This window comes from Lagenorhynchus albirostris, chromosome 8, assembly GCF_949774975.1.
Source record: "Lagenorhynchus albirostris chromosome 8, mLagAlb1.1, whole genome shotgun sequence".
Taxonomy (NCBI): Eukaryota; Metazoa; Chordata; class Mammalia; order Artiodactyla; family Delphinidae; genus Lagenorhynchus; species Lagenorhynchus albirostris.
The window spans coordinates 60,927,142-60,942,758 of NC_083102.1; the positions used below are offsets into that span (position 1 = coordinate 60,927,142).

The following is a 15,617-nucleotide window of genomic DNA, read 5'->3' on the forward strand; positions in this document are numbered from 1 at the left end:
GCATTCTGGGTTGGGTCCCAGCTTAGCCAGGCAAGAGTGTTGTTGCTGGCTGATAATGGATTTTTAAGAATAAATTTTGATATTTCACCCACTTATAAAATGTAAAATTTGCTTATTGTAGACAGTTTTTAACATACTGAAATCGTACCTAAGGAAATGAGGCTGGAACATGCTTGATAACTCCAGGCAGAAGAAGGCCACTGTCAAGGCCATGTAAGTCAGAAGCATGAGTGCTCATGTCTTCCCATATACTCAGCTGGGGGCAGCAGGACTGTTCCAGGCCTCCTCCACTTTTGGGATGGAGCTCCTAAATTCCTCTTAGGTTTACTCAGGATTGCCTCCAAAATGGGGTAGTTTCAGGTTGCTGTTTGTTCCCGTAAATATAAGTTGAGTGCTACATCTGCAGTGCCTGGTCAGTATCTGGCCTAAGCACTTAATAAGTACTCATAAAATATAAATATAAAGTAAGTGAAAGTCTGGAACGTGGATATTGTGGAATTAGCAAATATCTTCAGAACACAGAGCTGAGCATGGCTTGGGAAAGTAGGGATTTAGAAAGACAGAAATGGAATTAATGAAATGTATTTCACTAATATTAGGAAATATTAAAGTCCAACACAAATGTCTTGTTAAGGGCTCCTTGTCTTTGGTGCTTTGTTGATGTAAAGCATTCAGTTTTGGTACCAAAAAGACTTGGTTTAAAATTCTAGCTCTACTGTTTACTAGCCATATACATTTGCATCAATACTTAACCGACTTTACTTCAATTCTTTCACTTACACATTGTGAATAGTTATGTGTACCTGGCGGGATGATTGTAAGATTATAGGAGATAGAGTCTATAAGGCATTTAGGTACAGTGCGTGACACATTGTAGGAGCTCAGCAAATGTTAGTGGGGTTTTAGTTACCTCCGTTCTCTCTCCCAGTTCTAGTCTTAGGTGGGGAAAGGAAATCTGTCTGCTGGAGTGGTGACCTAACCATGCAGCTTTCTTGCTGTGGGAGGATCTTAGAATGGTATTGCCAGTCCCGCTGGGATAAATTTTTATACCACCTTGTGTGTGTTTTCAATGGTACAAAAAATATCATGGTATAAAGATAATTTGATTACAGATTTTAGTGTCTCAGGACATAGTCTTTTCATGCATGGAATGATTACTGTAAAGCTATATGTATGGTTAGACTTACTTAGGTCCCTAATGGAATGAATCATGAATGTCAGCAGCAGTATAGATGGTGCAAGGGAATCCCAAGACTTGTAAAATTGGCACAGCGTTCCCATGGAAACACATATGAGGTGACTATTGTAGAGGAAGGAGTTAAGGCAATGGTCAGGTTGGCAGAATAACAGGTGCGAGGGTGACTGGTAGTTTCATAACCATTTTAGAGCAGTTACCAATGGATGTTTGTAGCAAACTAGTCTTTGCTGCCATTCTGAGTTCTTTTATACTGTCTCTACTACCTTTTTCCTATTCCTGACCTGTTTCTTCCGTGCGTGGATGTTTCTTGACTCTTGGAACCTAAGTTCTCTCTCCTTCTCGGATATGTTTGGAATTTTATAATGTTCTAAAGTGACAAACTGTAATATTATGCATTGCCACATAAGTCATACTGTTGGTAACCTGCTGCAGCCTATTTAAGACTGTATATTCTTTAAGTTTGATTTTTTTTAGGTCATGAAAAACTTAGATGCTTCACTTAATTATTTGAATCATAAGTTCTCTACAAAATATTTGCATTCAAAAGGGATTCTGGCACTACAGCTGAGTTTGGTCTGGCTTTTATAACAACGTATCTAAACGTTGGGGGGCTTGAGAATGACATCAGAACCGCTTTTGTGATTTCTGTTTGTTCCATTTCTGTCTTGTGGCCAGACATGAAAAGGTATTGGAAATTTGAGTCGTTCTATTAAAGGCTTTTCTTTTATATGTTAGAAAGGAGCCACTTTTTAAAGGGCCTCTCTCTGTGGCCACAAAGCTCCTTGTTCTAGCACTCTAATGGCATGTGACACAGTGAACCAAGCAAGCAACATGGCCACACCTACCTCCAAGGAGGGTAGAAAACTGCAGTTCTTACATGTCTCCTGATATAAGGTGGAGAGCCAGTGAATGGCCCTAATGATTCCGTGGTCACCATATACTCAGTTCTCTCTCCCTGCGGTAGACAGAGTGACTCACCCCTCCCCAAGGGCAATAACCCAAATGGCCCCATTCAGTCATAGCATCATGCTCTAAGTTCAGTATTTCTTCATCAGGTCCAGATGTGGCACCTCTTGTTGTAGAGACTTCATGAACTAAAAAGACCAGCAGTCTGTCCCTTCTGTCCCCTGTGGTAACTGGGAAAAATAACTGCCCAAACCACTGTCATCCAGAAAGGGGAGGAATGGGAGATACACAGCAGTCACCGAGTGGTAGCAATTCTGGAATCTCACTGAGCAGGCATTTTGGGGGATCCCCGCCTGGGATTGGAGAATGTTCATTAATTATGCCCAGATTCTGCTTCTCAGGAGAGCCCCGCCCCCAGTCCCGTGTTCTCCAGGCACCCCACCCAAAGTGTCTTCCTTTTCCAGTAACTTCCTTGGCTACCACTGAAGTAGGCATTGGAGAATAGACCCTCCTTGGGGGCTGAGCAGTTTTCTCTGGCAGCTTCCTGTCTGCAGCATTGTTGTAAACTTCCAACAGTCAAAGTCCTCCTTTAATTCAGACTTGTAGCTGTTTTGGCAGCACAACTCTCCAAAAATTTTGTTGGCTTCTTATCTATTTGATTATAATCAGCTTCATGTATCTGTAGCCAGACCTACAATTTTTGCTAGCTGTAACTCTTAGATTTGCTACATTTCTCATCTCTTTCACCCTTAAATGTGCCCCCCCCCTTTATTTATTTGAAGGTATCTTTTCTCTACGAGGCTTCAGTTGGACACTGATCCCCTTCGTCTCTTTTTCCTGACCCATTGTAGCCTAAGAATTTACTGAGTGCCACATTCATCCAGGCTGAGGCTTTAGTATCAGGTGTGATGGCTATATCCTTGATTTGATCCTTACCCAGATTGAATTTTAATCATCTGTTGTTCCTTCAAAGGCTTTCTCTGTTTTAGTTTTAACTGTTTGGGGTTGAGAAGTTAGTTGCTTCTTCCAGTCTTTTAAGTCTTTGAGTTTGAACTTTATTGTCTTACATTCCTGCTTATAAACCAACCAGTTCTTTTCTGATCTCATTTCTTTCTTGCATGGGTTTCTCTTTATCTTAGTTATGTTTTTCATCTCATCCCTTGTCTTTTCATCTTTTCCTTTTGCTTTTCCATCTAACCTTGTTTTTTTAGTTTTTTGGTTTTGGTTTTTGTTTTTACCAGTTTCATACAGGTCATGTCTCCTTGTACTCTCTTGAGGGTGCCAGACTATTTCCAGACTTTTCTTTTGGCTCCATCACTATATCCAGTAAGCTCAGCCTTTGAGGATTTCAGAGGTGATTCCTTTTCCTTTACTGAAATATTTTCTTTTTCACATGGCTTGTGTTTTTCTTCTCCATTTTTTTTTCTTTTAAAAAGTGAAACCTGCTAGATGTGTTTTCTGTCAACAAATTGGCTCTTTTACCATCCACTCCGATCTACAACTCAGGGCAGGTTGACCTACACAAATCCTGGTGCAATTCTCAGTTTCTAGAAGCATCTTGCTCAGATAAAATCTTTACTTATCCTCCCTGCTTGATTTTCTGGTGGGTGGAATATATGAAACTGAAATGTGGGGCACTTGTTGCCACCAGGAACTTTTCTTTGCTGTCTCTCTCTTTTTTTTTTTTTGTGGTAGGCGGGCCTCTCACTGCTGTGGCCTCTCCCGTTGCGGAGCACAGGCTCCGGACGCGCAGGCTCAGCGGCCATGGCTCATGGGCCCAGCCGCTCCGCGGCATGTGGGATCTTCCCGGACTGGGGCACGAACCCGTGTCCCCTGCATCGGGACTCTCAACCACTGCGCCACCAGGGAAGCCCTCTTTGCTGTCTCTTATATTGCTTTACTTACAGCAACTCAGAACGTGACATGTCCTCCCAAGTTTCCTTCAACTTCCTTCCCAGTTGTTTTCTAAGAGTTGTTGCCCTGCCTGAGTGTACAAAGCTGAATGTACAAAGATGGGAGGACACAGAGGAGAGAGGGTGTGTGTGTGTGTGTGTGTGTGTTTGTGTGTGTGTATGTGTGTGTTGGGGGTAGTGCACAATAATCTCACCAACACAGATATTTGCACTGATGGGAATTTACATTTGGCTACAATTTTACAATGAATACAGTCCTTGAGTGTCTGAATCAGATAACCAGCTCTACAGGGTGTTTGTAGTGCCTTCTTTTCTTTTTTCAGGTGGCCTTAATTTCATGAGGCTTAAGGGAGTTATGGCATGACAAGAAACCTGGACAGGGTTTGGTTTTTTCCCCCCTTTCCTCGGTCCAGTGTCCAATTTATGGCTAGTGAGATCCTTCAAGATTCTGGTGTTATCTGTTGACTTTAGTTTTACTTGTAGAGATTTCTTGGGTTATTTCCTGCATGTTCAGAAATTGAGAGGATGAACACAGTATTTCAAACTGGAAGTCCATGCTCCTTAATTTCTGGTTTTGTCTTCTGACACCTAGAGAGGGCTTGTGTTCTTAAGTTTGGGAATAGAATTCCTAAAAGTAATTGTTGTGATATCTTTATATTTGGCTTTTAAAATTTATTTGGCTGCATTGAGTCTCAGTTGCAGCAACGTGAGATCTTTCAATGCAGCGAGGGCTCTTTGTTCTCTCCAGTTGTGACGCACAGGCTCCAGAGCACATGGGCTCAGTAGTTGCAGCACGCAGGCTCTCTAGCTGTTGGTGCACGGACTCTAGAGCATGTGAGCTCAGTAGTTGCGGTGTACAGGCTTAATTGCCCTGCAGCATGTGGGATCTTAGTTCCCTGACTAGGGATCGAACCCATGTCCCCTGCATTGGAGGGCGGATTCTTAACCACTGGACCACCAGGGAAGTCCCTGTATTTGGCTTTTTACTAAGAAGGGTAAGAGTTTTATGGTTTCATCTGAATTTGTTATTATATAGTGTTTCTATTTCAGGTAACGGAGGAAGCAGCAATGTTTCACTTCTTCAGAAAGCCTCCGGAATCTAAAAAGCCCTTGGTACCAGAGAGAGAAGCAGATGGATTTGTCCTTTTAGGTGAGTCTTTTTAGGAAACAATATCATAATTAGATGAATTATTTTTCCTTTAAAAGATTACTTGAAAAGTATATGATTGATTTTTAAACATTTTCCTATTAATTCCAAAGTTAGTTTATGTATATGAAATCTATAAAAATATAGGTCATCAATCACTTAAAATATTGTCATCAAGTCAGACTCTTCTTATACAGTACGTTGGTTTGGATGTGTCCTTCAAATTCAATTTGTAAAATGGTCCTATTTTTTCTATCCAATAAGCTAGTCAACCTTTTTAATTATGAAAAAGCAGAAGTCTTGATGAATCCTTGATAAATTCAATTTCTGTTTTATAAATAGCACCAAGCCTTGCTTCTTAAATTAGCATCAAAAATTAAATCAGGCATCCAATAAATAGTTGCTGAACGAGGTACATTTATTTCTTTTATTGAAGTATAGTTGATTTACAATATTGTAATAACTTTCAGGTGTACAGCATGGTGATTCAATATTTTTGTAGCCTATACTCCATTCAGAGTTATTACAAGATAATGGCTATAATTCCCTGTGCTGTACAGTATGTCCTTATTGCTTATCTTTTTTATATATAGTAGTTTGTATCTCTTAATCCCATACCCCTAATTTGCCTCTGCCCTTCTCTCTCATTTTTGGTAACCACTAGTTTGTTTTCAGTATCTGTGAGTCTGTTTCTGTTTTGCATATACATTCATTTGTATTACTTTTTAGATTCCACATGTAAGTGATGTACAGTATTTGTTTTTCTCTGTCTGCCTTATTTCACTGAGCATAATATTTACTCTCCAGGTCCATACATGTTGCAAATAGCAGAATTTCATTCTTTTGTATGGCTGAGTAATAGTCCTTTGTGTGTGTGTGTGTGTGTGTGTGTGTGTGTGTGTATGTATATATATATGTGCGTGTATATATATACTTCATGTTCTTAGTCCAGTCGTCTGTTAATGGGCACTTGGGTTGTTTCTGTGTCTTGGCTATTTAAACAGTGCTGCTACGAGCTTTGGGGTGCATGTATCTTTTTGAATTAGTGTTTTCATTTTTTTCTGTTTATATAACCAGGAGTGGGATTGCTGGATCATATGATAGTTCTATTTTTAGTTTTTTGGGGAACCTCCATACTGTTTTCCATAGTGGCTACACCAATTTACATTCCCAGCAACAGTGTTGAAGTACACTTTTAAATCTAAACATGTTATATAGTGTCTCCTAAATGTTAAGACTAGTTTATCTTCTATTATAAAATTAATACCTGCTAGTTATTAAAATTTTAGTGGGGCCTCCCTGGTGGCGCAGTGGTTGAGAGTCTGCCTGCCGATGCAGGGGACACGGGTTCGTGCCCCGGTCCGGGAGGATCCCACACGCCACAGAGCGGCTGGGCCCGTGAGTCATGGCCGCTGAGCCTGCGCGTCCGGAGCCTGTGCTCCGCAACGGGAGAGGCCACAACAGTGAGAGACCCGCGTACCACACACACACAGAAAAAGATTTTAGTGGCTTTAAAAAATATTTCTTTCAACCAAATACTATGCTCTTCCCAAGGGGAATTCTGAAAAATAACATTTCCTTCATGTCATTGTGTCTTTCCCCCAAGGAAGAGATTTGCAGTCTTTAGATAGTTCTTCCCAGCAGTTCTCTACCAACAGGGTGGTGAGGAGGAGCCAAAGCCCAATGTCCCCTTGTGAAACGCATCCTCTTCTACTCTGGATTTCCTCCTGCCAACTTCACTCCTTCTCTGAGAGGATTTGCATGAACTCATAGAGTGTTTGCTTCTGGCGATGCTTCTCAGGTGTCTCCCTTTCCAGATTCTGGTTTCCTATCTCTTCTGTCTTCATCTTGGCCCAGTCATCCCAGAGTCCCTTGGCATTGGCAGATGGTCTGCGTGTCTTGAGGAGTAGAAGATGGCTCCTTGGGTTTACGGGTAATCCTGAACCTTCAGCTTAGGCCCTCTCGGCCTCTGACCCCACACATTCAGAAGGGTGGGTGGGTGGGTCTCTGCCTCTTGAGCCCTTTCCTTTAGGATCTGGTCTCTCACAGTAAGGATGCAAGGATTTTACCCCTCTGGCCCTCTTCTGTTTCTTGGCCTTAATCTCTGGGAGACCGGAAGAGAGTTTTCCTCATGGCTGAATGTTACCGTAGAATATCCCATCTTTTCCACAGTCAGATTCTGGCAGGCCTGTGTGTTTTTCTGTGTCTGCTTCCTGTGGCCTGGGACAGGGGCAGTAACTAGAGTGGTCAGAGTTATTTTCTCTCTGACCAGATCCCCTACGTCTGAGGTAAAGTAGTGGGGCATAGTCGGACCAGGGTTGGTGGTTTTTCTGGGGAGCCTCCTGACTGGGATAAAGTGGGGTGCCATGGGCACAACTGCTCCTCTGGCCCTTCTTACAGTGTCAGAAATTGTGCCTTGCCTTCTAAGTCAGCACTGGCTCTGTCAACCCCAACTTCTGTTTCAAACGCTGCCAGCGTTGCTTCCCTTTTACCTGCTAAATTAAGCCCACTAACAGAAAAACTTCAGGGATGCCTCTAGTCTCCTGTATAATTTCTGCCTCTTCAGGAGTTTCACAATAAATTCTTTCAGAAATTTGCTTCAGCGAAGCCTGGTTTTCCAAACTCTTTTCTATATTCTTCATTTTAGAACACCTCTGTAATCTCAACACATATGCAGAGAACTGTGCTCTTTTCTGTTGTTTCATGATTAGAAATCCACCTTATTCTCTTTGTTATCAAGTAGGCATTCAAAGGCTGTGGGTCTAGTGCACTGACAATCTGAGAGCACATACAGCTTCTACAGCTGGGCTTCGTGAACTCTCGATACGTCTTCTTCACCTCTCTGGCTCTGTGGCCTGCCACTTTGCAGCATTACAGAGACAACTTTTAACCACAACTGAAAAAACCCCTGGTGCTGCTCTCTCTAAAATCTCCTTCAATGTCTGGTAGCTTGTAACATGAAGATGTTTCACTGCCTGTCTTATAACTAGCCCAACAGGGGCCCCGTTTCCATGGTATTCTGCCTTAGCCTGTGAAGCTTCTGTTACGGACCTTTCCTTCCTAGGAAAGACTCGTTTAAGAAGTGGTCTTTAACTGAGCCTCAGAAGACAGAAATGTCCAAATTTGCTAATGCTTGAGGGAATTTCTAGCAATTAATTACTCTCATATGCTTTCATGTCCCAGCTGCTCCATCTGATATATCTAAGCTATAATGGTGCATTTTCCCAAAAGCTGACATGCTGTATTTTGAGGGAGTTTTCCTAGGGCCATCTTCGACTAAGCGGGATTGGTGTTGACTCCTGTACCGTAGTCTTGTGGTTGGGAAATCATGGTGAGGCATCACTTACCTCCCAGTCCCAGGATTGTGATTTAATTTCAGGTGCCGCTGGTAGAACACCCTCATTCAGATGATCCAAGCAAGAGCAGACTCCCAAATGTTGGCTGAAGGCTTCTGGTCCTTCAGCTGCCATGTCTGCTGATGCTTGTCTCTGGTTAGCGTTATTTTTTCCCAGGTGCAAAGCTCCACTGCCCTCTACCATTTCCCATGAAAAATCCTTGTGTACCTACTGTTCTGTGATCTTAGTTACTCTCTTGAAGTTTTGATGCTGTCAGTCAGCATCATGTCTGGGTTCTCACTTCCTGTGTTCTTCTTTTTTCATCAGTAACACCATCTCCCTTTTTTCTCAGGAGCACCACAGAGACTCTACAGTGAGTTGCAGGTAGAATGCTGACTCGAGCCAGACCCCTTGGGTTTCTATCCTGGCTCTACAATTTACTGGAGTTTCCCTTGTAAGGGAGGCAAAACTTTACCTCTTGCCTCTTAGGGTCTCTGGCTGGGCCTGAGAATTAAATAGACATAGGACAGATGAACAGAAGAAAAGCATAAGGATTTTTACATGTACATGAGGGCCCCCACAGGAGAATGAAGACCTAAAGAGGTGGCCAAACCTAGGTTCTCATATACCAGGTTGAGCAAAGAGGCAGTTGTGGAAAAGTAACTAAAATATGTGGGGATACTAAAGGAAGATGAGGGTTATTTTAACAGGCTCTGATTTTGTGGAGTTCTCTTGCCCCTGACTCTCCATCTCTGGTGGTAAGAAAGTTTCTTTCTTCCTGGCATTTTCTATCGGTTTCTTTTCTTTTCTTTTTTTTAATCTCCTGCTTTCAGGAAGAAAAGGGGAGGTCAGAGTGCCCTTCCTGCATCTGCTGTTTTTCAAGTGCCTTTGGCTCAAAATAATTCTTATGCCAAAGTGGCATTTTGGGTTGGTATATCTGATACCCTTCATCATTTGGGGAAGTTACGAAACTTCCTGGGTGTCATTTAACTTATCTAGAAAATGAGCATGTTAACAGTACCAACCCAATAGAGTTACTGAGGTGATTAAATGAGTTAATGTGTGTAATGTGCTAAGAACAACCATGTGAGTGAAGTGGTAGTGTTATCTCCACATACAGGGAAGGACTAAAAAGCTAGAGCTAGTTCCTCTAGCTTACATAGAGCAGATCTGGAGTGAGCCCAAGCATTCTGACTTCAGAGCCTGTCCTCTTAACCACTAAGCTATGCATCATTTTTTTAAAAAATAAATTTATTTATTTTTTGTCTGCATTCGGTCTTTGTTGCTGCGGGTGGACTTTCTCTAGTTGCAGCGAGTGGGGACTACTCTTCGTTGCGGTGCGCGGGCTTCTCATTGTGGTGGCTTCTCTTGTTGCGGAGCACGGGGATCTAGGCGCACGGTCTTCAGTAGTTGTGGCGCGCGGGCTCAGTAGTTGTGGCTCACGGGTTCTAGAGCACAGACTCAGTAGTCATGCGCACAGGTTCAGTAGTCATGCGCACAGGCTTAGTTGCTTCGCGACCTGTGGGATCTTCCTGGCCCAGGGCTCAAACCTGTGTTCCCTGCATTGGCAGGCGGATTATTAACCACTGTGCCACCAGGAAAGCCCTCCATCACTTAAAAAAAAAAAGGTCATATTATCATTTTAAAATTTAAGACGTTAGTGACATTTTAAGCTCTTTTAAAAAAATCTAAATTGTGTTCATTAATTTTTAAAAGACAAAGTGCTGTGCTTTTTATTTTTTTTTTAATAAAAGAGGGTTGGTTGTATTATTATTCATAAAGTTTGGCTTTAATTTTGGCTGCCCCAAACTTTTCACTATTTAATATTTTAAGTATTCAAAACTATTGCATAAAACTCTAATCTCCTTAATGAAGTTGAGGTTGGAAGATGGTATATAGTCAGCCCTCTATATCAACAGATTCTGCATCTGTGGATTCAACGAACTGCAGATTGAAAATATTGAAAGAAAAAACCCCCAGAATGTTCCACAAAAAGCAAAACTTGAATTTGCTATATGCCTAGCAACTATTTACCTAGCATTTACATTGTATTAGGTATGATAAGTAATCTAGAGATGACTTAAAGTATATAGGAGGATATGCATAGGTTACATGCACATATATGCCGTTTTATAAAAGGGACTTGAGCTGCTGCAGGTTTTAGTATAGGGGTACTACAGAAACCTAAGGACAACTATACATTGTTTAATTAGTAAAATATCCTTCAGCAGTTAAGGCCTTAACTGAATTGACTGATAAAAGTCAGGATAAATTATTAGGAATATAGTTAATTATCTTAAAAAACATGATGGCAACCTCTTTTTTTTAAGAAACTGATTTGTTCTAAGTTGCTTTTTTTATCATATGGTTCTATATTGACATATATAGTATCTGCTTAGTCTCAGAGCATACTGTGTAAAATATTTTGAAAAGTACCAAGTAGGTCAAATGGTAGATATGAAATACTTTTATTAACATGACCCCATACTTTGACACGTGTGTTTTGGTTATGTATCCACATAGCTTTCTTTGTTCTTATGTACAATAGATACATTGCAGGAAAATAAGTGTATATAAGTGTTTTTGTGTGTTTATTAACTTCTAAATGATACAACTAAGTAAAGACTTAGATTATATTTATACCAAAACTTCTTATCAATATGGATTCTATAGAATTTGTTAGATTATCATCTTACTTGGCCTTTATAATGTATTTCTAAAAAGGTTAAATTATGTTGTTAAAAGTATAAATCATTTTTCCCACCTTGAGCATACCTCTTCCCCTAGGCAAGCCTTCCTGCTTAACACAAATAAGTTTTAGGTCACAGTTATTAGATGGCATTGCTGAGTTGCTGAAGTCAACACCCCATGACTTGAAACTGAGGGTCCAGGCAGAGCCTGGACACTTTTATTGATAATAGGAATATCTGGGCTGCTTGTACACATTTAGCTCACTTATGGACAGAAAGCTTTTTCCCTGTAAAGGTTTGCAAAGCTTTTAGCATTTGTAAAATGTCGAACATGCTGAATAATAATAAGGAGAAAAAAAAAAGCCTTGTAGAAAAACATCCTTTCCCTGGTAACTAGTTTCTAGTCTCATAAGAAGGTACTATTCTTTCATTCAGTAATGAAGTTGTAGTAATCCTCTAGGGTACTCGTTTTACACAAAAACAAATTGCAGTTTTCATTTGCATCACTGGGTGGCGATTTTTCTTAGTCTTATACTACTGTTTAAAACCCCAGAAAGGCTGGTACTATTTGTAATTACCAGGGTTTACTTCTGTTATGACATGTTTAATTGTATTTTTAAGACATTATCTTTAGGTTGATTACAAATTTCCTACTGTAGTATGCAACCTCATAGTTATTTTAAATTAGGAAAAAGGGTATCTGTTGCCTAGATGTTGGCATATAACTTTCCAAAACTAAGAGAAAGGCATGAATTAGCTTATTATATTACAGCAAAAAAAAAAAAAAAAAGAAGGAAAAAAAGGAAAAATAACAGCGACAGGAAAAACCCATGGAAAATAAAATGAAAAAGAATAATTTGGATTACTGTTGTGTGTTCACTAACATTGGTGACCAGATATTGAATATAACTCTGGAGCACGCAGAATGAAATTGGACAAACACTATTATATAGATTAAAGGAATGGGGTTATAGTACAGCTGAAATTTATTGTGTTTTTCAGAATATGCACGTGCTTCTTAAAGTAGGGCATAAGAACTTCTAGTTTCCATTAAGCTAATTATTTTGTAAAACTGATTGACTTTAGAATTAGAATTTAGTAATTCACAGTGGCTTGGATTTCATCTTTTAAGTATTGATATTAAAATATGTACTTTAGTCTCACCTTCTGTTTTCCAGTTTAAATGATAAATGAGATTTTGGGAAATAGTCGGTTATTTTTAAGATTGTCTCCTACTGAATTCCTCATCGTGGGTATCAGTCAAACCATGTATACACACTAAAGTTAAACTATCACATTTTTAAATGGAACTTTTTAGATAATCTCTTCATCTCTGTACTCTTTCCTTTATTTAAAAGTGGAAATCTAGCTGTGTATAATAAAAATTTACATAAGGGACAGTAAGTCACTTTGATTCTGTCTAGGACTGAAGGCTTTAATTAAAACAACAATGACAAAAAGTAAACAGATTTTCACCATGTGCTTTCTATTTTTACTCCCCATTCTTACAACAGAAGTATAATGAATCTTTAAAAAAATGGTGTTTATGGATTAAAAAAGCAACTGACCCTATTAATAACTCTTTACCCCCATGTACTGTGATATCCAGAAAAACTCAAATTGCAGTGAATTTACTTGGCAATCTTTGTGTTTTTACCCTTGACCTTTCAGTTCTAAAGGAGGTGTGCCAGGATTTTTCAACTAACTTCATCATGCAGCTGTTTATTTTCCCAATAAGAAATGTGAAGTCATGTGTCTAATGGGTAGAATTGACAGAATTTTCACATTCGTTGATTCCTAATTCTGGTTCATCTGTTAATCTAGCAGCATTCAGAGGTGAAGCCATTAAGGCCTGGCTGTTCTGTGTGGGGTGTACCACCCTGCCTTGTCTCCTGAAGGGTGCAGGGTGAGAGGGAGCTTCATGGGGCAGGGGAGAGGTGTCCACTGTGCTGAGAAGCAGAACTGAGCCCTCTGTTGCACACAGTTAGTTGTGAGGAAGTCACTCATGCTTTATTGGGGCTCAGTGGACTCAGCCGACTCAAATGTAAATTAGGGATCTGTCTCTCTAACTCAGAGGATCTAACCTTCTTGTGATTTAGGGGGCACTTTGAAAATATGCTGGTGCTGGGGCCTCATCCCTACATTCTGATTAGACAGGCCTGGGGTTTGGCCCAGACACTGGTATTTTTTTTCCAGAGTTCCCCAGATAGTTCTTGTGTACATGCAGGGCTGAGAACCACTGCAGTTCACTCTCTATAATTTAGTAATTGTATACCATCAAATAATGTGTTAAGACACTTTGAAAAAGACCTCACAAAAATACAAAGTTACAGTTTCTCTTCCACTGCAGTTGAGCCATAAACAAATAAAAAAGCAAATAAAACCACAAAATTTCTAGGTTGAACATACTTCCTTTCAAACATTAAATAAAGAGCAGAAAGCTTCGGAATTCTAAGGAATGAAATCTTGTTTCGTAAAGTAATATATTTGGAAACTTAAAAAAATTTTTGTAATCAATGAAGCAGTTGAGAAGCATTTTGTTAATTACATAAATATGAATTCCGAGTGGCTCATGACTCTTTTTGTCTTTAGCCATAAGGCATCTAGAGTGACTTTAGGTAAAATTATTTGACAGATTAATACCTGTAAACTCTTCAGAGCAATTCTGAGGTATGTTTTCTTTGAACTAAGACCATCAGGCAGTCAGATTTTTAGTACACCTCTTTGGCAGTAGTTGACTGGTTTACTGTGGTACTGTTTCCTAGAAGGCACCTCTTCAGTAAAATACCAGTAGGGAAAAATTTTAAGTGTGCACACCATATTCCATAAATGGGTTTCCTATAGTATTTACTCAGAGGCTTTCGTAATGTCATATCTTCCACATCTGAGGCTATTTGGCTGAAAAATTGTGATGAATAGCTTTTATATTTTGACTTACAGTCTCTTCTTATTTCATTCTGTTGAGGAAATAAATAATGAGGATGAGACTCTAAGTAGCATGTACAGTAGGAGCTTTGCAATTTCTACTAGTATTTCAGATAGAATTGGAAGACCTAAATATTGTCTTCCTACTAATCTTAATCATACTACAATATTCTTTTATATTTAAGTGGTTGTCTTATTCGGTATCTGTTTTTTTTTCCCCATTGAATGCAACCAAAACATATTATGAAGGGAAGAGTTCTTATTTAGGTCACACAGTAATCTTTCCAAATGTGGATTTCTGAAAATGTGTCTTCTTCTTTCATTATATCATGATAGAATTATGGTGTTACCTCATAATAGCAAACTAGTCCTTTAGTAAACTAATCCAGAAGTAAAACATCTTAAACTAGTGTAGGATGGTCTTATTGTGGTAATCATCAACATTCTTGAGCGCTTTCTCTGTCTCGGGCACTCTGCTCCTTGTATAAATGCTGCAGAATTCTGGGCCTGGCCCATACCTAGTAAAGCAGAATCTTTGAAACTATAGCCTAAGAATCAGCATTTTTTAAAAAAGCAATGCAGGTGATTTTTATGCATGCTGATATTTGAGAATTGTTGGAATAATTCTCTTACAAGGTGTGGTAGGGGAACAAAGCATTTTCAGGCAGTGGGACAGACTGTGTAAAGTATGTAGATTCAGAGGAATCTGGGACATATTCAGGGGCAGTAAAAAGTTCTTCAGGAGAGAGAGGATATGTCAGGACCACTGATGAGGAACGAGTCTAGAACGGTGATTTTCAGTGGGCCTGTGTGCCATTCCGAGATATTAGAATTTTATCCTATTGGCAGTAATGACCTATCAGATATCTGACCATTTCAAAACAGTGAAGTAGTGTTTTGGTTTTTATTTTATTGGAAATTTATTAATTGAAAAAAATGGAGATAATTTAACAATTTCATCCAGTTGAGAATTATTTGTTAATGAAAACAGTGATCATCTCCTGAATGTATCACTGACAAGGTGTGCCTGTATATTCATACTTGATGGACAGGATATGACAGAAACAACACACAGTTGAACTGTATGGGGCCATCGTGCTGCAAGTCATTTTGTCAGACACCTCAAGTTTCACCTTTTCTACCTTTTAGTTTCAACATGATATAGGGCCAGAAACTACTAGTTGTCCTTCAATATCTGTTTATCTTTCTTTCTTAGTTAATAGCATTTTTATCTTGCCATGTGGCCATTTTGCAGTTAGACGTGGAATTTTGATGAAGTTTCTGGCCAGTGTGATATAAGAAGAAACGTCGTATTGCAGGTTTTAGGGAACCTTTTAAAAACACAGCTGGTATGTACCTTCCATCTCTCCACTGCCGCTAACTTTGCTCACCCTGGAGTGTGGATGTGATGATTTGGTAGAGGACTAGCTGCCATCTTGGACCATGAGGACTAGACTGCATTGTGAGGGTAACAAGAATAAGCTGGGAAGAGCCTGGGTCCTT

General features: G+C 39.8%; 1 protein-coding gene across 3 annotated transcripts in view; it reads left to right on the forward strand.

Annotated features, from left to right (window-relative positions):
* UMAD1 (UBAP1-MVB12-associated (UMA) domain containing 1) overlaps positions 1 to 15,617 on the forward strand; it is a 250,859-nt gene that overhangs the window by 23,494 nt on the left and 211,748 nt on the right. For all 3 annotated transcript variants that reach the window (XM_060157078.1, XM_060157080.1, XM_060157079.1), the window contains exon 2: positions 5,068 to 5,167. In XM_060157078.1, coding sequence (XP_060013061.1) covers positions 5,068 to 5,167 — 100 coding nt within the window. The remainder of the gene's footprint in view (positions 1 to 5,067; positions 5,168 to 15,617) is intronic.